At 45.8% G+C, this 22,956-nt stretch overlaps 1 protein-coding gene across 4 annotated transcripts in view; it reads right to left on the minus strand.

Annotated features, from left to right (window-relative positions):
• STX2 (syntaxin 2) overlaps positions 1-22,656 on the minus strand; it is a 66,798-nt gene extending 44,142 nt beyond the window's left edge. For 2 of the 4 annotated variants that reach the window (XM_006054502.3, XM_006054501.3), the window contains exons 1-3: positions 22,428-22,644; positions 10,870-10,944; positions 5,352-5,451 (exon numbers count right to left, since the gene is read on the minus strand). In XM_006054502.3, the coding sequence (XP_006054564.1) occupies positions 5,352-5,451; positions 10,870-10,944; positions 22,428-22,457 (205 nt within the window). In that variant the 5' untranslated portion in view covers positions 22,458-22,644. Of the gene's footprint in view, positions 1-5,351; positions 5,452-10,869; positions 10,945-22,427 lie in introns of all 4 variants that reach the window. The other 2 variants (XM_006054503.4, XM_006054500.4) reach the window with 2 other exon arrangements.
• Positions 22,657-22,956: the final 300 nt, after the last annotated feature.

The following is a 22,956-nucleotide window of genomic DNA, read 5'->3' on the forward strand; positions in this document are numbered from 1 at the left end:
TTGGGAAGATCCCCTGGAGAAGGGGAAGGCTACCCACTCCAGTGTTCTTGCTTAGAGAATTCTACGGACTATATGGGTCTCAAGAGTCAGACTAATGAAAAGAACGTTGCATGCGATGAGTCCCTTGACACAGCACAACGTTTCCAGGACTGCTGGCCCGGGAGACAAGCTACCGAGTACTCAGGGACACACAGCTGGGTCAGGATGCCCGGGCCGAGTGGGGTGTAACCATGAAACCCTAATGGACGCTTGGTGAGCCCGTGGCCCCATTTCGGAACAGCAGCAGGGACAGGAGAGCCGGCTTACAGGTCAGGGTGCTTGAGACCGCACTAACTCCCCATCCTCCCAATCCGCAACACCCTCAGCTCCCAGACACACCCGAGGAGAGCACCCGCCTCCCAAGGCCATCTCAAAGCATACACGAGCCTCCACCTGTCCAGTGCTCAGCAGTCCCTGCCGCTCAATGCAGCAGCAGGTCTAAGGTCATAGACCACTGTGACAGCATAGCAACGCGAGATCCCTGCACTGACCCTCACACACTGCAAGGGAGGCACCTGTCAACAGTGAAGGGCTGCCATCTCACCCAAGGTGTTTGGTCCCAAAACACTCTGCTCCCACATAAACACCAAAAGTGAAAATGCTACTGCTAGGCAGCCATTAAGAAAAGGGTGCTGTAGGGACTTGCCTGGCGGTCCAGTGATTAACACTGAGCACTCCCAATGTAGGGGGTGCAGGTTCAAATCCCGGCCACGGAGCTAGAATCCTGCAAGTGGTATGGCCAAAAAAAAAAAGGCGGATGGGCCTGTAACTGTACATTCATCAACAAAAAGAGCATGCTGTAAGACAACAAGCACTGTGTGATCCAAATTCTACACTTTTTAGACATTATTTGTTTTTAATACATGTTTTTGCTAGAAAAATATATACCAAAACATTAATATACATATATATACACCAATGGACAAAATTATGAGTGTTTTTTTCCTCTTCCTTTCTGCTTTCTTCCAAAATGAGCACAACAAGCACGTACTGGCTTTGGTAACACAAAGCAGGTGAACTTTAAAAGATGAAGAGGCTGGGGTGGGGGAGGGGAGCTGACCAACAGGGTCAGGCTAAGGAGGGAGCACAAGGGCCAGGGCGGGGCCCGCAGCAGGATTGGGGGTGAGCGGGCAGAGACCACTCTTTCAAGAAAGAAACAGCCACTAGAGGGTCAGGCAGGGCTGTGGGGAAGGTGTGGTTGTAAGGGGGGAAAATGGACAGCCTTCTGGCTGACAAGCAGCAGGAAAAAACACCCAGAGGAGGGTTCAAGGTCACACACCACAGTCTACCCTTAAAAGGGAGACATATGCCTCTCACTCTGAAACAGAAGCAAGGATGGGATGGAAACGAGGAGATGACGAAGAAACACGAGGACAGCAGCAGTTGGCATTTTACAGGATGATCGGTGATCTGTCCAAGGCCAACAGTGAATTCATGGTGCAACGGGGGTTCGAACCCACAGCTCGCCTGAGCAGAGGCTGCTACACTGAGGCAGGTAAGCAGTGATGGCCACGTGGTTCTCAAGAGCCTGAAATGCGTACTGAGGGCATCACTCCAGCAGAAAAGGGGAGGAGGAGGGGGAATGAGAGATGGAATGCAATGAGGACACAACTGCTCAGAGAAAGGACAACCCAGAATGACAGTGGGCTGGAAAAGAAGGAAAGATGAAGTGTTAGCAACAGGTGCGACTGTTTAGGAGGCCACACCTGAAACGGGCTGAGGAGAGGGACTATGACTCCCAATTAAAGGAACCACAAGCCCCATCACTGATGAATAAAATCCCCACCCTTCTCTGATGGTCATGTCAGTCAAAATCCTATCACCAGTAGGAACCAAAAAGTTCAATCCTGTACATTTATTTCAGAGTTCTGCCAGGTGGATCCATGTTTTGGAGAGCCTGAAACTTACACGTTTTCAATGACCTTCTTTCAAAAAAAAAAAAATACATAAGTGTAAGGTCAATAAAGACAAGTGCAAGTAAAAGTGCCCTCTGTTAGCTTTGTAGCAAACCTTCCTCTGGGATCTTGTTACTGAGGTTAATGAAACGGCCTGGCCACCCAGCCAACTCTGCATCCGAAGCAGAAGCTAATGGGCCAGCGCGGGGTAGCGCCACCTGGTGGCCACATGCCCTGGACTCCTTCTGCATGTCCACCCAGGAGCCTGGGCAGCGAAGGCCCTGAGGAGCTGGAGCTCCGATTTGCACCCTCCCCTTCCCCCTGCACGGACAAAGGGCAGGGGACGGCAGCCCACTGCCCTCTGCAGCACCTGGGGCACTCCCTAGAGCCCAGCAGCATGGGGCGGGAGCCACTGCATCTGTCTTACAGAGACCAACCAAGGAAGCAGTGAGACGCTACTTCCTACACTCTGGTTCACATCTGTTGTGAAACTAAAAGCAACAGTTTTCTTCAGAGACCAAAGGCACGACTGTGAAGCACTAGAGCTCTAAATTTACTCAAACAATTGTTGTGCCTGCTATTACTGGGGAGCAAAGTTTTTTGGAGGTAAATTTCTCAAAAGAAAAAATATACGAGCACGAATTCAAATCTTCACCAAGAATTAAGCAATATGTTAATAACTGTTACATAAAAAGTCCTGTGGGCAAATGTGTTTGTGAAACACTTCACTAAGCAAAGTTAAGCAGGTTTCTTCATCTCAGGGCCTTTATTGCTCTAAGTACACTGAAATCATCCAAGTGGGGATGTGCTGTAAAGATGACCCCAAATGTATCTGGCCACAGAACTCCCGTTTAATACAATAGCTGCTGAGAGTCAAGCTTCTGGGAAACATTTTTCTAAATCATGAGACAAGGCATCTGCAGACATGCAAAGCATTATTTTACAAGACACACATAATCTCCAAAATGAGTAAAAGAGTTCTTTTTCAATTTAAAATCAAGTTATTTTTTAAAAGTGAGGCCACATCAAATAACCTTCTAACAAAGTTGCTTTCAACTTTCCTCTGAGACTGAGAATAACATGTTCCCATCACCACTTCCATTCAATGCTGTATAGAAGGTCAGTAAAAAAAGTCAACTGAAAATAAAAAGCCTAAGAGCGGAGGCACAACTGTCATTATTCACAGATAACATGACTGGCTACAGAGACAATCCAAAGGGATCCACAGAGAAATTATTAAAAATAATTAACTGGGCCAGAGAGTGAGATAAAAGCTCAACATACAAAACCTACTGTGTTTCTATATATGGAAACAAGTAGAAAACAAAATTTACAGCAGATACTATTCACATCAAGATCAAAAGCATCGACTGCCATAAAAGGTGTGTGAGACCTCTACACAGAGCCCTACATACATCACTGGGAGCAAGCAAGAAGATGTAAGCAGAGGGATGAACCATTTCCAAGGATTAAAAGACTCAATATGGTAAAGGTATCAGTTATTCCCCCAAAAGACATATGGATTCCAATTAGCAGTCTTCTGGCTTATCCAGATCTATTTACCTTTTAAAGTTTTCAAAATTTATCACTGCAGCTCAAGGAAATACTTCCTTAAAACTGCCAACACTGTGATGTTCAGTTCATTTTAAATCACTTGTTCACATGCTGCCCTCCACAGACACTGAGAACAGTACACTCCACACAAAAGCCTTTGCTAAAGACGTAAAACTACCTGTTTTCATCTTTAAAACTGCTCCATCCTGCTCTATTGTTTTCCAGATCAACCTCTCGTTAACTTTCATCTAAACACAAAATTCTATCACTACTGTTTAGCTGTGAACATAGCACGGCTCGACTCATCTCACACGCTAGTAAAGTAATGCTCAAAATTCTCCAAGCAAGGCTTCAGCAACACGTGAACCTTTTAGAAAAGGCAGAGGAACCAGAGATCAAATAGCCAACATCTGCTGGATCACCGAAAAAGCAAGAGAGTTCCAGAAAAACATCTATTTCTGCTTTATTGACTATGCCAAAGCCTTTGACTGTGTGGATCTCTATAAACTGTGGAAAAGTCTGAAGGAGATGGGAATACCAGACCACCTGACCTGCCTCTTGAGAAACCTGTATGCAGGTCAGGAAGCAACAGTTAGAACTGGACATGGAACAACAGACTGGTTCCAAATAGGAAAAGGAGTACGTCAAGGCTGTATATTGTCACCCTGCTTATTTAACTTCTATGCAGAGTACATCATGAGAAACGCTGGGCTGGAAGAAGCACAAGCTGAAATCAAGATTGCTGGGAGAAATATCAATAACCTGAGATATGCAGATGACACCACCCTTATGGCAGAAAGTGAAGAGGAACTAAAAACTCTCTTGATGAAAGTGAAAGAGGAGAGTGAAAAAGTTGGCTTAAAGATCAACATTCAGAAAACTAAGATCATTGCACCTGGTCCCATCACTTCATGGGAAATAGATGGGGAAACAGTGGAAACAATGTCAGACTTTATTTTTCTGGGCTCCAAAATCACTGCAGATGGTGATTGCAGCCATAAAATTAAAAGATGCTTACTCCTTGGAAGGAAAGTTATGACCAACCTAGATAGCATATTCAAAAGCAGAGACATTACTTTGCCAACAAAGGTCTGTCTAGTCAAGGCTATGGTTTTTCCAGTGGTCATGTATGGATGTGAGAGTTGGACTGTGAAGAAAGCTGAGTGCTGAAGAATTGATGCTTTTGAACTGTGGTGTTGGAGAAGCCTCTTGAGAGTCCCTTGGACTGCAAGGAGATCCAACCAGTCCATTCTAAAGATCAGTCCTTGGTGTTCATTAGAAGGACTGATGCTGAAACTGAAACTCCAATACTATGGCCATCTCATGTGCAGAGCTGACTCAATGGAAAAGACCCTGATGCTGGGAGGGATTGGGGGCAGGAGGAGAAGGGGACAAAAGAGGATGAGATGGCTGGATGGCATCAATGACTCGATGGACATGAGTTTGGGTAAACTCAGGGAGTTGGTGATGGACAGGGAGGCCTGGCGTGCTGCGATTCATGGGGTCGCAAAGAGTCAGACATGACTGAGCGACTGAACTGAACTGAACTGAAGACCCCATCAATCACTGATGTGGCCCCAAAGTCCTGCAAAGTCATGTCCGTGTATTCTCATGGCTGTCATGCATCAGTTGTCCTCACCCAGGCTGAAGAGCAGATCCCATGGAAGCTGTAAAAAAAAAACCACATCGAGGCCTTGGCTTACCCAGACCAGACATGAGAATGGAGAGGGTGGGCTGCCAGCCTCCAGCACTTTTTACAGGCTTCCAGCTTAAGCTCACAGTTTCTGGGCTGAGGCTGTGTTATGGACAGCAAGACAGGCAGATCAGACAGACAGACACTTCTTTTTAAAACCAACAACTTACTTCCTTCTGGGTTTGGTGCAGAAAGAATGATGCTGTGGTTTTTCTTCACTTCTTCGACATACTGAGCTATTTTCGCTATACTGTTTCTGATCTCCTCGACCTAGGAGAGAGAGAAAAAGTCATCACCACTGTGGCAAATTCAGATTTGCTTTTCATTATCTAAAGAGGGAAGGATAAAAGAGGGAAATAAGTGAATAAGTACCACATAAAGAAATAACCTTTCCCCACTCAACTTAAAAAAAATAAAGGGAAATGATATATGTATGTATATGGCTGAGTCACTTTGCTGTCCACCTAAAACAAGCACAACATTGTTAATCATCTATACTCCTATATGTATACATATAGAATAAAATATTTTAAAAAGTAAAATATATAAAATTAAGAAGTTTCAAAATAAAGGGAAATAAGGCAGCATCAATCCCCAGGAAAACCTAGTTGGCTATAAGAAGTTTTACAATCACGACCCAGTATTAGCACAGACAGTGGCAGCTGTTATAGAAGCACCTGCTCTCTGTGTTATAGAAGCACCAGTTCTCTGTGCGGTCAAGAAGGGAACTCACTCGGTAGGCCAGGCCAGCGATAACATTCTCATGTGGGGAGGCATGGACAGCTGGTAAGACCAAGCCTTCTTAGTCATTATTTTTTGCCTCTGATTATCTGAAGTATTCAACACTTGCTTCAAAATGTAATGTACTCATTAGAAAGATTTGTCCGGATGGATTCTTAACAAGGGTGGCAGCATGAATACTGTCCCCCCAAAATGTCCAGGCCCTAACCCCTGTGACCTCTGATGGTTACCTTATATGGCAAAAGAAAGTGCAGATGTGACCTAAACAAAGGATCCTGAGATGGGGAGATGGACGATCCTGGATCCTCCAGGTGGACCCCCAACATCATCTCAAGTGTACTTGTAAGGGGGAACAGAGGACGATGTGGCTACAGAAGAAGGCCACGCGACCCAGTGAAGCAAGATGCTGGGCTGCTGGCCTGGAAGAAGGTGGGGGGCGGGGGGGTGGGGGACGGGGACACAGCTCGGGAGAGGCAGGTTCTCCAGGGAGCCTCCCAGGAGCGCGTGCGATCCTGCTGACACCACGGTTCATCCCAGTGGAACCAGGGTGGACTTCTTGCCTTCAGAACTAAGGAGGATAAATCTGCGCTGTTTCAAGCCACGAAATGTGTGTAGCCCCAGGAAACTAAGCACAATTTCTATACCTAAAACCTCAGGGAGACTTCCCTGGCAGTGCAGTGGTTAAGACTCCCCCTTCCAATGAAGAAAGTATTTCGATCCCTGGTCAGGGAGCTAAGACCCCACATGCCTCATGGCCAAAAAACCGAAACATAAAACAGAAATGATATTGTAACAAATTCAATAAAGACTTTAAAAATGGTCATATAATATATATATATATATATCTTTCTTTTAAAAAAAAAATTAAGAAAATCCTGCTGCTGCTGCTGCTGCTAAGTCGCTTCAGTCGTGTCCGACTCTGTGCAACCCCATAGACGGCAGCCCACCAGGCTCCCCCATCCCTGGGATTCTCCAGGCAAGAACACTGGAGCGGGTTGCCATGTCCTTCTCCAATGCATGGAAGTGAAAACTGAAAGTGAAGTAGCTCAGTTGTGCCCAACTCTTAGCGACCCCATGGACTGCAACCCACCAGGCTCCTCTGTCCATGGAATTTTCCAGGCAAGAGTACTAGAGTGGGTTGCCATTGACTTCTCCAAGGAAAATCCTAAAGCCCAGCAAAAGGAGGCTTGTAAGGTTACATTATGGAACTATAACAAAAGGCATAAAAAGATACTCAGGATATATTACATATATTACCCAGTTAAAATCACAGGGGGAAAAAATACCTTCGAGTTGCAGAATACTGTATATACGTGTTAACAATGATGAATAAAGCCAAAACAAACAGATTAATGGGCAGATGTTAACATTTACAGGAAGAAACGCTGGGACGTCTCAAAAAGAAACTTAAAAAAGGACCCCTCTCGAGGTGAGAGGTGAGAAGACAAGCAGATGAAGATGGGGGTGGGGCGAGGCCTCTCCTAGGAGTGCGTCCTCTCTCGTCATCCTGATTTCTGAGCAATGGGGACGCGCCTCTGTGTGGAGGGGAGAGGTGTCTGCTTTGGCTCATGTAGGCTGCAGCTCCTTCCGATCTAAGTGCCACAGGAGACACACCTTTAACACGTGTGAGTTCTCTTACTACAGTCATCATAAACCCACGGCATGCTGTGCTGGGCGTCCACATCTTAATCCCCTGCACGTGACCTTACAGGGCGAAAGGCACTTGGCAGGTGTGGTTAGTTAAGGCTTGAGACAGGCGATTATCCTGGATTATCTGAATATCCAAAATAACCACAAGAGTCCTCATAAAACGGAAGCCACGGGATCAAATTTAGAAACAAGCAGAGATGTGCTTTAGATGGAGGAACGGGCCACGAGCCAAGGATGGAGGAGGCTCCAGAAGCTGGAACAGCAAGAACGCAGATATTCCCTCGAGCCTATAGGAGGACACGACCCTGCAAGCACCCTGACGTGTGCCCCAGCTCGTTCCAGACTTCTGACCTCTGGAACTGTGAGACGATAAATACATGCTCTGTTAAAACTACTGTATTCCTGGCAATTTGTTACTGCAGCAGCAGGACACTAAAAATACATGTTAACATAAATAACGTATTTTTATGGAAAAAAGGCAGTATTTTCCCCCAAAATCAGTGACAGTAAGAGCAGTGATTTACATTTCTCTGCAAATCTAGCTTCTAGCTTAACGGAAGGCGCCTTGATTCTGATGCCTGTTTCTGTGTTCAGTCTGTTGTGATGTGGCCTCTGAAAACTGCCCCCACCCCCATGGTCATTCATGACAGAGGGAGAGGAAACAGGTGAACATCTTCGTATTGTAATGAAAATGGTTTCAGCCACACGAACTCCTTGGAAGGGTCTCAGGGATCCCAGGGACACTGGGTCCAAGCCCCACAGCACATTTTGAAAAGTGGCGTATTAGAGGACAGTCTGACACAGAATTCTGCTTTCATAGAGCAGTGAACGGCTATTTCATTAGTCCTGAGTGTTATTTCCATCTATACATGATTTCTACAGAACTTCACATACTTATAATTTAATTTTATTAATCAGGTAAAAACCACACAAAAAATTACAACAGAACCTTTTTAAATTTTTGTTACTTTATCACACAGGCTTAAGCACAAATGATTTTGTGGGTATAGTGCACAGATTTACATTTCAGTTAGCCATCTTTAAAGCACCATTTCTGAAGTAAAGTCAGTGAGATGCATCTGTCACAAAGTAGAAAAGATACTCCTTTGCCTCTTGGAAAGTTCTACACACACCAACATTATCTGTGCAGCAGAAGCACCAGTGTGACCCAAAAAGAAAAGGAAACTGCTGAGCCACCAACTCGGTACCAGGAGGGAAGTGCCATCCTCACGGTGGCGCCAGGCCCGTTTACGCCTATGAATTACACCACATGGGCTCTCTCGGACAGCCACAAATTCACAAAAAGGGGATCTCCTGGCCGCCTATTACAGCATTATTTTAGTTTCAACCAACACTGGACATGTGCAAAATTCCTATCTTTTGCAATATTCTATGTGATACTTAAGACCTAAATGTCATTTTCTAAAGAAAGAGCTTGTATTAACAAACATCATTTGCTTCTCTATTTGTTTCAGAAGTCATTTCAGGATGTCCCTGGTGGTCCAGTGGTTAAGACCTCAGGCTTCCACTGCAGTGCACACAGGTTCAGTCCCTAGTTGGGGAACTAAGATCCCACACGCAGCATGGCACAGCCAAAAAAAAAGTCATTTCACAGAAGTCAACTGCAAAATAAGTCAACTATTTAACAAATGAAACTGGAACTTAAGTTAGAATCGATGGCTCTCAAACCTCCCTCACACCACTCACCCATTTTTGTATGCGTCTCTAACACCTGCAGCCAAAATGGATTAGTGCTAAGTACAGCTTAATGACACAGAGATTATAATTCTTCTATGAAATACATCATTTACTGCTAAAATATTCTTAAAATAAAAAATATGGGTTTTTCTGGAGAACTGATATGGAAGAACTAAGCATCTAGGTAAAAGGGGTAAAATCAGAGAAATAATGATTTTACAAAGTGGGCAGGTAAACTAATCAGGATGAAAAGCATCTTGTTTGCAAAGTGAAATCCAGAAATCCAGTAACTTAACTCCAGTAAAGTAAGCTCCTATAGATAATGATTTAATTTCATGTTTTTCTCAACTAGAAAAGACTAGGAACTAACATAAATATATTTGAAACCCAATGAACTACGTATTCAATAAATTCTGGCTGGAAAGTTGGTAACTTGTAATACATTTTTAATTAACATATTACATATTTTCAAATGCATGTATTGATCCATGTATCTTCCAGTTTACACTGCCAACAGATTTAAGAATCAACTCAAACTCAGACTCGATTCAGCATAATCAAAACAAGTCCTTGCAAATGAAGTTTCCATTGTTAAAAAGTTATACTGACCATGTTTCTTTTCTTAATGCTTAACAAAGTCAAAATATCTGTTCTCAGACTCGATTTCAAAAATTTGAAATTATGCAAAATTTGATCAACTATGACTTAGGGTTAAGAATTTAAACATGCTGTCATGTTTAAATTCTAGAAAAAAACACTGGGGAGTTGCGAAGGAGAGGGAAAGGCCTTAGGGGGAAGTCTGGGAGACAGACAGGTTCGAGGGAAGACCCAAGGGCACGGGTCCAGAGGCTTCGCCCCTGTACGGACAGTCCAGAGAAAGGCCAGGCTCACCAAGGCAGAGCAGAGTTGCCACAATCATATCTTTGCTCAAGGATAAGATCTCTCAGGAGTGAGCAAAGTCCCATATGACCTAGAGACTCATGCTTTGATATATGGGAAACTTCTCAGAAGAATTTAAAATTTAATCAAAGATTTTAGAAAATGCACAGTATGAGCGAGCCCTCTGATACACGGGGCTCACTGGCACTCAACAGGAGAAGACGGGAGAGGCCTCGCCGTGTGCACTGTGCACGCCTGACTGCCAGCTGAGGGACATCACCGCCACCAGGCCCTCCACTCCCAGGTCCCAGGCTCCCTTCATCTGGAGGACCCCGCTGGCCACGGGTGTGGCAGGGCCTCCCCGCAGGACCCTGTGCTTGGAGGAGGTCCCTTCTCCCAGCACAAGCCCGTGGGCAGCAGGCCCACCTTGCTGGCCACCCCCAGCCCGTGGGCTTCAGTCTCCTCAGAGGCCCTCGGCCCCCAGTCACCGTTCTCACCCACCCTCCCCCCTGCCCCAAGTCAGTCACCAGGAAGAAGGGCTCAACAGCAACAAATGTGCTAAAAGCACTAAAAAGTCTACAGCACTTTTTGTCATTCAAACGTCAATTTTTTAAAATATTTAGTTTGGGTATTATTTCAAATATGACAAATGCACAGTTACATTAATTTAATTATGTTTAAAGAAAAATGACAGACTGGCTTTCACAAAACAACTCTTACCTGATGGAAGAAATCATCCATAAAATGGTCCTTTTCAACAACAACAGTTGTGTCCCCATCATCATTTTTCCTACACTGAAATGGAAAAATATGAAATGTAAAATTCTGGTTTTAAAAGTTTTCACAGAGGCACCAACAGTGAACTGAAAGACAAGGGCAGCTGGGTACCTACATGATCTCAGCTCACTAAGAGCACCAAAGCCTAAGAAGCCCGCCACCCACCAAGGCTGTGACATCCACCAGGCCAGTCAGGGCCGGCGCACACAGCCAATCAGCCAGGAGAAGCAGCCACGTCAGGGGGAATCAACAGCTAGATCTCCGAGAACTGAGCGCCAGAGGATCGATCATTCATTCTCACTGAGTACGTCCATGTGACACAGGCCAGGTTTATCTTCCACAAGTGAATCTGCTTACATTGCACACTGTCTATAAGGATTAAAAATACTGACACCACTAGTCAGTTTTTCTAGTTGATGTTGCTTAGTCGCTCAGTCGTGTCCGACCCTTTGCAACCCCATGGACTGCAGCACGCCAGGCTTCTCTGTCCCTACCATCTCCCAGAATTTGCCCAAGTTCAGGTCCACAGAATCGGTGACGTCTTTCAGCCATCTCATCCTCTGTAACCTTCTTTTCCAGACTTTTGGGCCCAACTTTTCTGGATTAGGTAATAATTTTCAAAGAACTTTCACATATGTTAGCCAGTGTTTATCATTTTTCTCTAAGTAAGTAATTCCCAGTTATGGCCACACTCGTATAATCAATAAACATTTTACTAAAGACAGACTCAGTGAAGAAGACCTGAGTGAACTGTGGAACTGGAGGAGACTCTTGAGAGTCCCTTGGACAGCAAGGAGATCAAACCAGTCAATCCTAAAGGAAATCAACCCAGAATATTCTTTGGAAGGACTGATGCTGAAGCTGAAGTTCCAATACTTTGGCCACCTGATATGAAGAGCCAGCTCATTGGAAAAGACCCTGATGCTAGGAAAAATTGAGGGCAGAAGGAGAAGGGGACAACAGAGGATGAGATGGTTGGATGGCATCACCAACTCAATGGAGTTTGAGCAAACTCTGGGAGACAGTGAAGGACAGAGAAACCTGGCGTGCTGTAGTCCAGGGGATTACAGAGTTGGACACAACTTCGCAAATGAACAACAAAGGAACACTGAGGAAGAAAGCAACCCACCACTGGAAAGGCCAGGATGACACTGTACTTTACAAATCAAGTGCCGTCAGTTTAAAATAACATTGAAGAGATGTTCTAGACCAGGGGTTCTCACACTTGAGGGACATCAGGACCGCCTGGAGGGCTGGGTCTCTGGCTGAGTGGGACGAGAGTGGGGCATTCCATGACTTGAGACTACCCTAGAACATCCAGAACCTCATCACACTGTAACCCTAACCCACCCCTCAAGGGAGGCAAAAGAATGAAACAGTGAAAAGTCTTTGCAGTAAGTCCCCTACACACGAACCTTCAAGTTGCAAGCTTTCAAAGACATGAACGTGCACTCCCATGTCCAATCACGTAAGTTTGCATGCCTGGTGTACACTGTCACGTGTACATCCTCTACAAGCAGTTGTGCTTTTGTATACTTTACTGTATAGTAATGCAGTTTTATTTCAAGCCCAGGATGTCTGGAAGCAAATGCAAAAGCAGTGACGATGTAGTTGGTAACTGGTATGATGAGAAAAAAAGAACTACTACCCAGACATCACTGGACTGTTTTTCCGAGAGGGAAGATAGAATTGAAGCCAGCAAGGAACCAGTGTCGTCAGCGTCAGGCGTGAGTGAAATTGCAGCTTGCCCTCCGTCTCCTATCGTTGACGATCCTTCAGCTCTGCCATCTCCCACCTCCACTCCCCACTCCAGTCAGTAACTCTTCTTGTCTGTTCACTCGATGCCAGCCCTGTTCGCCAGCTGTTGTACTACACTACTATACTTCTCAAGGTACTGTAAGATTTTAAATGTTTAATTTTCTATGTTTGTTTTTTATGTATTATTTGTGTGCAGGGCTTCCCTTGTGGCTCAGTTGATAAAGAATCTGCCTGCAATGAGGGAGACCTGGGTTCGATCCCTGGGTTGGGAAGATCCCCTGGAGAAGGGAATGGTTAGCCACTCCAGTATTCTGGCCTGCAGAATTCCATGGACTGCATAGTCCATGGGGTCGCCAAGAGTCGGACCCGACTAAGTGGCTTTCACTTCACTTCACGCTACAGTACTATACAGCTGATTGTGTTAGTTGGGTACCTAAGCTAACTTTGTTGGACTTACAAACAAACCAGACTTGTGAACATGCTCTCAGAATGGAACTCGTTTGTATGTAGGGAACTTACTATATTGGGAAGAAAGCAACCTCTGTCTACAGCTACAGGGGAGAGGAGACAATGTCAGACCCCAGGACCTGGCATCCGAGTCACACAATATTTATCAAGGACATGTGCCACAGGATCTACCAGTGAGAGCTGTGGATTCGAAAGGAGAAAGGAAAGACGCCTGGCAGCATACAGAGGAGGGAACTGTTTGGAACCATCTCCCTGCAGGCGCGCTGGGCGGCCAGTTCAGCTCTAACTGCGAAAGCTGAGGCAGCCACAGATTTCAGGAATTCTGGACCCTCAGGAAAATCAGAGTCATTAAGCACTAAAAGTCTTAAGTGTAGCTTTACAGATCTGCAACCAGGAATGATGTGGAAACAAAATTCCACTAAATTTAGTTACAAAAGATCTGCCAAATGTAATAAATGTGGTAAGAAAACACAATGCAGCCTCCCTCTGCAGCTTCCAGGGCCCACGCTGAGGCAAATCGATCTGGCCTAAACTTCAACAGGAATCTCTCGCCACCCCATGGAAGGCTTCTGCACCTCCCTTGCCCTGGGGCCGCTTCTGGGTGCAGATAAGACAATCTACGAGGGCTAAGGAAGAAGAAATGTGCTTCTCCAAGATAGAGAGGCATGAGCTCCCTCAGACACGGGGTTTTTATGAGAGCCATAAAGAGTATTTTATCACCAAGTGACACACACACTGGACAGCCATGGGGCGGTCTCGAGGGAAAAGCACACCCACCTCCACAGGGTTCTGGGAGAAGCTCACTGAGCTGCAGGCGGGGGTCAGCAGGCGCCTCTCAGGGCTGTAGGCTGAGCTCTCTGCACACCATTGCTTCTGTTTACACTGACTCCCCAGGGCATCCGCCTGGAGTGGTTTCCCCAGCAGGGCCCTTACTTTGAGCCACCACCCTGCTCTCACGTGACTCCGGTCACGGAGGAAGATGCCCGCACTTAGGCAGCGCTGCTACTGAGAATGTTTCATTTGTGCTCTGCTAACAGGGCAGGTATCATGGGTTGAACTGTCCCCCTAAAAATAAATGTTGCAAACCCCCAAGACCCGTACTTGGAGAAAGGGTCTGGGAAGACGTAATTAGTTAAGATGAGGTCATGCTGGAGCAGGATGGGCCCTTAACCCCACATGACTCTGTCCTTATAAGAGACAGAGACACAGGGGAGGCGGCCACGTGGCGAGCAAGGCAGAGAGGGTAGTGAAGGGTCTATGAGCCAAAGAGAGCCAAGGACTGCCGCCACTCCCGGAAGACATGAGCAGCAAGGCAGGACTCCCCCCAGGTTTGGGGGAGCGTTGCCCTGCGACATCCTGACTTCAGGCTTTGGCCTCCGGGGCCAGACGTGACAGCATGTCTGTGACCCCATCTGTGGTCTTCTGTCACGAGAGCCCAAGGACACACAAACACCAAGGACTGAAGCATGCCGACCCCGATCCTTTCTTTAACCAACCGTGCTAACTAACCAAGACACCGCTCTGGACCCAAGCAGACAGTCTCAACTAGAGAGAATACTGTCTTGGGAGTCGCACGTCTGGCTTCTAACCTGCTTACCAGCTGGGCACTACCAACTTCTCCTAGTCTGTCTCCTGGTCTCTAAAGTGAAGATGACATCCGTTTCCTCCTCCAAAGGTGGGGCTGCAGGAAAACTGCCCACTCGGGGCTTCATAAGGCACGTGATTTTCACAGGGTGTGCACACACCAACAAAGGCTTTTAAAATCATTTCAGGTCCATGCTCTTAATTCCCAGCAAAAGAGCACTTAAAGGCTGATCAGCAATCAGCTAACTGCAATAAAAGTGATGTTCAGGCAAACCCGCCAATGGCGTAGAGCTCTTCTCCAGGCTCCCGCATCATTTGAAGTGAAAGAGGGCTGCTAATGGGCACGACTGAGCGACTGAACTGAACAGGCATCACGGGCCAGGGCACTGGGGCAGCAGGAGGACTTGATGTTGTGTTGGTCCTCCAGCACCACCTGAAGCCTTGGGAAGATCCCCTGGAGAAGGGAATAGCTACCCACTCCAGTAGCCACTGGAGGGGGGCAAGCACCCCCGTTTCACACACAGAACACCCCAGGACAGCTGAGCACCGTGCTCACAGCCTCAAGCCTCTCTGGGAACCAGGAGGGTTCAACCTCACAAACCCACAACTGTGCTGACTCACCAATGGCAGGAGCACCAGGAAACTTAACATGCCTTCCACACCTGCTCCCCCAACTCTGCGACAAGCAGCTAAGGCAGGAGGGGTGAGGGGCTGCCTTGGACACTCAGAGCTGAGACCACCTTATCCATCTGATTCCAGAGGCCCTCGCTCTTGACCACACACCACGGACCTCCTCCTGGAGGAGGGGATTTCACATGGGTCCTCCAGGCACAGCCTGGCTCCCAGGCTCCCTTCTGAGCTCCCGGGGCAGCTTCCCTGGCCTTCACAATCATGTCCTCTTTGAATGACCCTGCATGTCACTGTCCCCCCATGGCTGACTTCTTTTCACAGATGCGGGAAGGGGACATTTCAGGGGCCACGGACACTGGAGTGAACTAAATTAAGTCCCCATGAATTTACCAAATAAGAACGGGGGAAGGGTAGAGAATGAACTTGAACGTGGCTGAGCAGGGCTGGGATTCCCCTGTGGCCCAGAGGATGAGTGATGACAACCCACCTGCCCCCACTGTGGCTTTCCTGGGGCAGAGGGCACCCATCTCACCCCTCTGACAGCTACTCGAGGTTCTCAGAGGCCTCAGTGTCTGTCTTACTTTTTGTTGTGGAAAATGACAAAACATGTACAGAAGTAGAAGGAATAATATAGGGAGCCCTCGATGAATCCACTGCATGGGTTCCACAATGGTCAGTTCACAGACTGTCTCACTCCACCTGCACGCTCCCTGCCCCCGAGCCCGGCAACACTACTCCATCTCGTGGCAAAGCCCACACACAGGCTGCCTGCCACGTGTGACACAGCCGAGAACCTAAGCTCCCTACTCCACCTGCTCCAGGACAGAAACTTAGTTATTTCTGGCTCAGGGGAGACGGTGTCCAACATGACACTCTCCCTAAGGGAAGTCAGTCCTTTTACCATTACATTATACATGGACCACTCTCCTTGCAGGAGGCAGTGAATAAACAACCAACCACCAAAAAACTCAACTCTTCCTGGATGCTGAGACCCACATGTCACCACACGTGATCTCTATTCACAGTCATTCACTCACTGGTAAATCGTTCATTTCTCTACCTGCAGACCAAGAGGCAGCCAATGACTGGAATCTGTTTCCTCTACTGTCTTTTTTCCTTCCTTTTTTTTTGGCTACTGGTTTTACTATTATGTTTCAGTGCCTTAGAGAAAGATCAGCAAAACAGTGATACTGTGTGAAATTTTAACACAATTTTTGCAGATTAGAGATTATTAAAATTATTTCTATTCATTAGGGCATGGTATTCTTATGTCATAAACAGATAAAACATATAAAATCAGTTGTGAAGATATTTTTTCTTTTTTAACTTTTTATTTTATGTTGGAGTAAAGCCTATTTCCTACTTATATTTCTTAGGTCTATCTAGAATTCTCAAAACTATTAGACATGAGAAAATAGACCCAGTAATACTATCTTAGCTTTTCCATTCACTGAAAAAAACAAAGAATGACTACCTAACAATGCTATTTAAGCTACACAATTGCCCCCCACGTCCATGAAGCCCATGTTCCATCTTTCCAGCTGAGATGGTGTAACCTCTGTACAACAGCTGTTGTTTATAACAGTGTACTTATCGTAAATAACAAAATGATTGGTGGCATTCACTAAGAGCAGTGGGAATAGCCTCCAACTTGATTTCCAAAGTGTCAAAGTGCAAGATAAGCACCCAAATATCAACATTCCATTTCTGTTAAATTTTAAAAGAATTCTCCTTAAAAGGAGCATTATATTAAAATACAATTCTCTCTGTGAAAAGTATTGTGAGGAAGAGATAGTAAGGAGCTTCCCTGTTTAGAAACTATTTAACAAAGATGAGTTATCTGTCACTGGAATGCTCTCTGTTGAGATAATTCAGAAGCTGAATTATTGCAAACTAAAAGAATCCAAAGTTGGATAAGATACTGAATTTTTCTCCATGTTATTCTCCATATACATGTACACTAGGGCCTTCCATGCAAATGCTAATTGTGGGGAAACAATTATCTTGAAATATGCCCAATGCTGGCAATAGCTTTATTGCTAGAATATGGTGATTTTTCAAAATTACATTACTTCAGTTAAAAAAAAAAAAAAGAATACTTGTAATTAAAAATAGGTAAAAGCTGACTGCTGGCCAGTTGGTAATCATGTTGCCAGATGTATCATTTCTTTCCCATATTTTTATATAATCAGTTATAGTTTTATGCCCTAGGTAGAACACTACTGTTTCATGCTTTACATTTTCACTTCATGTTTATCTCCATTATATTATTATAAATACTACAGGTCCTTACACTTTACATAAATAGCATTGTACTGCATAAATGCTTCTGGTTTTTTCCTCTCAAAGGTATGTTTAAAGATTTTTCCTCATCTCTCATTTTCACTCACCACTATCAAACTCATCATCCTTCTGTCCTTAAGAGCAGAGCCTTGGCTGGCCGTGCCCACTGCCCAGCTTATACCCAGCTGGCTCCTCCTTCTCATCACATCTCAGCTCAGAGACCTCCCTGATGAAGACCCCTGATCACCCAGCCCAAAGCAGCCAACCCATACCCACTCACCGTTTTATATGCTCCCCAGCAGTTACTGCTCACTGACTTAACTGTTCCTTGTCCCCTCCCCCCAGGACACATTTCAGGGGAGCAAGGACTTCAAGGGTCTTGCTGCAACTTACGCCTGAAACAGTGCCTGGCACGTAGCAGCCACTCAGTTGAGACCAGCTAAAGGAATGAATGAAGGGCAGAGAGATGAGATGGAGGTGGTGGTGGAGAGGAGAGAAAGCACATACAGAAGGACAGGGAAACCAGGAAACAAAGACGCAGACACACACAGCACGAAGCAGCACAGTGGGAAGGACTGGAGACAGAGGCAGTCTTGGTTGCTCGCTAGCCCCTGGTTCCATCCCCTCGTGAGGTCTGACAGCACATCGCGCTGTTGAGTCTGAAGCCCCATTCTACCATTGCATCAGTCTCCCTTTTCTGTTTTTGCGAAGGGGTTTCTGTCCCTTGCAACCCAAAGAGCCTGAAGACAACAGTCCATTGTCATCTGCATTTTCCTAACTAACCATGGGCGTGCTCAGAAGCAAACGCACTCAAACCACACCTAGCAGGTGCTCCATGCAGAGTCCTGAGCCCTCAGAGCAAACCTGACAGCACCCATCTGCCCTGGAAGGGCGCAGAGTCTGCGGGAGAGCGCAGAAAACAGGACCACGTGTGTGTTCAGATGGGCAGAGACGGGAGATCGCTGGGGACACAAGAGGGAAGACTTCCTGGTAGCAGTGCTTGCACTGAGGCCAAAAGAAAACGTGGGGCCAGAAAAGGGGAGGGGGCAAGAGACATACAAAGTGAGTAGCTCACGAAGACCCAGAGAGGAGGGCACGTGGGAACAGCGGACTGGGCCAGGGGACCTGCCAGAGTGAGGTGCTGGTTCTCTCTTGGTTCTCCATCCCTTATATTCAGAATGAACAGACTTGAAATTAAAAACAAGTAATTAACCTGTGGAAATGTAGAGACTTTGCTTTTTTATTTTGTATACAAACAGTATTTATTGTGGTTCCCAGAGAAATATCAAGGGCTTCCCAGGAGGCGCAGTGGTCAAGAATCTGCCTGCCAATGCAGATCGACACGGGTTCGATCCCTGGGGTTGGGAAGATTCCCTGGAGGAGGAAATGCAATCCATCTTGCCTATACAGAGAGAAACTATAGATCTGGGTTGCAAAGATCCCAACTGTCTGTAGAATGACACAGGAGTCAGTAAATCATGAAATCCTCAACATATTCAAATATTATAGACAATTCATATATTAAAGTACACATGTATTATGAAATCCTCAGTGTTTTAAATTTCAGTGACATACTTAGAAAAAACTGTTTTTACTTTCTAAGTTGGAACCTGAATCTTTACCACGTAACAATCTGCACTCTGTGTCCCCATCTGAGCTGCCAAAACAGAACCTTAAAAATATGCAGGCAGCTTCTCTTGCCCTTTAAAAAATTTTAAGTGCAATTCATCACCATGAACCCAAGTATTAAAAATAGTAATTTTCAAAAAATAAAAAATAAAAATAAAAATAGTAATTTTCTCAATAAACAAAGTCCTACTGTATAGACAGGGAACTATATTCAATAACCTGTGAAAACCCTAATAGAAAAGATTATGAAAAAAAAATATATATATATAACTGAATCACTTTGTCCAGCAGAAATAGAACATTGTAAATCAACTACATTTCAATATAATTTTCCTTAAAAAATGTAATTTTCTCATATGTCTACTAATGAATACCATCTAAGTATGTGTATTTACGTCTATTACTCTGCAAATTCCCACAGCTGAAATTTGCAATTTTTCTGTTTTTAACTATCATAAATACAGTCTTTTGCATTCACAAACTTTTTTTAAAAGGTAATCAAAATATATTTGGGGTCATTATCTCGAAGGACAGCAATCCCACTTTGACTTACTTCCTAAACCTATTTCCTTCTGCTTCTGCACACTTCCTTACCCGGTGATGCACATTCACAGCACACACCCAGTTCATTTCTGTGCCCTCTGCACTTAGCACATAACCTCACAGAGATCCAGTGCTCAGAATCTACTGTATGGATGGTCCTTTTATTTTTTAAAAAACCAGAAACATCCTTCTGGATTTAGAGTTTAGGAAATCTTGGGCAAGTCACTCAAACTTTCTATACCCAAATGAACTAACTGGCTGCTCAAAAAGAGAATTCTTGCTTAGAAGCAGTTAAATCTGTATTTGACAAACTGTATTGGACAAACTAACTTTTAAGTCCTTTCCGAGTAGTTATCGGTGGGAATCTTTTTCTCAAGAGGAATCACTAACAGCTAATAAAGGAAACTTGTAGAAGGCATCAAGAACATTTTGTCAATGTGGACAACACAGGCATTTTGACTAGTAAAATTAAATATTCACGTTTGCCTAGGAAAAAACACCAGCCACTTAGAAACATGGTTGTGAAAGGTCATTTTACTACTCCAAGAGCTACCTGGAAAAGACACATTTCCTGAAAAAAAAAAAAATTAGCTATGATAGCTGATAATTTTCAGATGAGTTTTCAAATATTAAAAGTTAAACTTTAAGTATGTCAGATTCAATTTTGAGTTAATATGCCAGGGAGAAGGTTGCTTTTTATAACTGCTTGAAAACATTTTAAAAACTAGTACATATTAATAGCACTTGTAATTACAAAGCATTTTTCTCTCTCCCACCCTCTCCCAGAGTGTCACACGCAGGAGATAATTCTATGATTCAGTGCTTCTTCCATAAGAGTACACAAAAAAAATCTTATTATCCTCATTATACATACAGGAAAACTGAGGTTTTGAGAGGTTCAGAAATTTTCTGCCCAAGATTCAACAACTCCAGACATAGAAACAGCTGCTCAATCTTCATCTACAGCACATGGTACTGGATCAGAAAAGATCACTTCTTCCTCTAGAATTCTAGATTAAAACATGTTCTTACCAACACTGTTGCCATAAGAGCTGAAATACACATACACTTAAGAGTGATAAAGAACTGCCTTCTTTGTTTTTTGCTTTTTTTGCTAAACAAGCCAAGAAAAGCTTCTCACATATTCCACTAACACATTTTCTACTGTTCTCCAACATTCATAAATCTGTCTATTCTTTCATAATGCATTCTTCATTTCTTCACTTAACAAATATCTGAGCTTCTAACAAGGAACGATACTCCATTGAGTGCGATAACAGAACAGCAATTTGCCGTTTAACATGTTGCTAACCTGTAAACACAAACATCAAAATATCTAACCGTTAATAAAAAGGGAAGCAAAGAAAAATCACTATGAAGAAACTTTCTGGGTAAGAGTGTAAAAGCCTAATTTTCATAATCTGAAGAATCAATCATTCATTGCTTCTCTAAACTAAGATTCCTCATCTGGCCAACAGAATCTGAGGGACTATTCTCTCTACTTCCTAAGCCTGGGACAGGGCTGGATCCATTCTAGAAGCCGAGGAGAGAGTTAATTCATTACATTCAATGGGTGCTTTAGTGCAGTGGGCCTTGCTCTGTTCTGAGGCTGTTCAGAGTACTGGGAAATGAAATACAAACATTCGACACTATTTTAGTACTTGTATTTTTCCAGAAAAAAGTCAGAATTAATTCTGTTCACCTAAAACGTTTCAACTCTTCTACATTCTATAAACCACTACCGTTTCAATGTCATCATCTCATTCACAGTATTGTCTGTGGAATGCATCAAACACGACTCCATTTCCTAAGGGAACAAAACACTGTTCTCTTAGTAAAGTTATTGGTAATTTGCTGAGCACCTATGTACTCCATCAGCGGGGTTTACTGGGAGTAAACAAACACAAAGCAAACTATTTACAGGGGAAACAAAAGGCGCCCCTCGGTACCTGCCTCACCGCTCCCTTCCAGCATCCAGTCCGGCAAGGCGCCCACTGGCATGTGGCATCAGATGCATCCGTTCCCACCTATCCACTGAGCTCCTACTGCGCGCGGGGTCCCACCCAAAACCCCAGATATAAGACAGGGAGCAAGGGAACAAGTCCCTGCTCTCAGGGAACTGACGCATACTAGGATGGAACAGTCCATAATTCAACAAATAATTTCTGGTCATAAGTGCTCTGCAAGGATTTAAACCGGGCGAAGGAATGGACCGCCTCTAGGGAAGGAAGTCACCTGAAGAAGCAGCAGAGCCCAGCTCAGAGGTTCGAGGCCCCGCCGGGCCCCGAGATGCCAGCTCAAAAGCTATTCCCTGTCCCAACGCCCAGTGCAGAAGCGAGGGCAGAAGAGTGCCTTCGGGGCGTTAGGGAGATAGTGGGACGGTGGTGCTGCGGGCTGGGGAAACCGTGCGCCCCCTCCAACCCCGCACAGAGGCCGCCCCGCCAGGCCTGAGCGCCGGGACCTGGACTCCCCTTCCCCGCTCACCCTGTGACCCCGCACCCTGAGCCCCCAGCCCACTCCTGCACCTCCCCGCCCCCGCCCATCCTCGCGCCCCCAGGGCTCCCGGCCCGAACCGCTACACTCCAGCTCGCCCGCCCGCGGCTCACCGCCGTCAGGTCCGGCAGCCGGTCCCGCATCCCCACGGGCCGGGCGCCGCGCCCCGCCGCTCAGGCCTGCCCGGCGCCGCCTCCGGCTGGCCGCGGGCTCTCGGTGTCCCCGCCGCCGCCTCAGCCCGCCAGTCGCCCTCCCCTCGACCGGCGCTGCCACGGCAACCGCGCCCTCGCGCTCTGCGCATGCCCGGCCCGCGCCGCGCCCAGACCCACGCAGACAGCGGGAGCCTTCCTGAGGGAATGCCGAAACCCAAGGGGCAGGGTCCGCCGGGGAGGGGCGGGGTCTGGCTTGGGTAGGCGGGGACTATCGGGGAGGGAAGGGGCCCGCCCAAAAGGCGCGGCAGAGGAACAGGCGCGGTCTGGTGGGGGAAGGAGCGGAGCCTGACTGAAAGGGGAGGGGCGGGGCCTGCTGAGGGGAGGCGGGGCTGGCGGCGAAGGGGCGGGGCTCGGCTGAGTTGTGTTCGGGCGGTCATTTATCCTGGTCGGTTAGATATGACTTTTGCTCTTCTTGATTTGCTTTTGGTTT

The sequence above is a fragment of the Bubalus bubalis genome, chromosome 17, assembly GCF_019923935.1.
Source record: "Bubalus bubalis isolate 160015118507 breed Murrah chromosome 17, NDDB_SH_1, whole genome shotgun sequence".
Taxonomy (NCBI): Eukaryota; Metazoa; Chordata; class Mammalia; order Artiodactyla; family Bovidae; genus Bubalus; species Bubalus bubalis.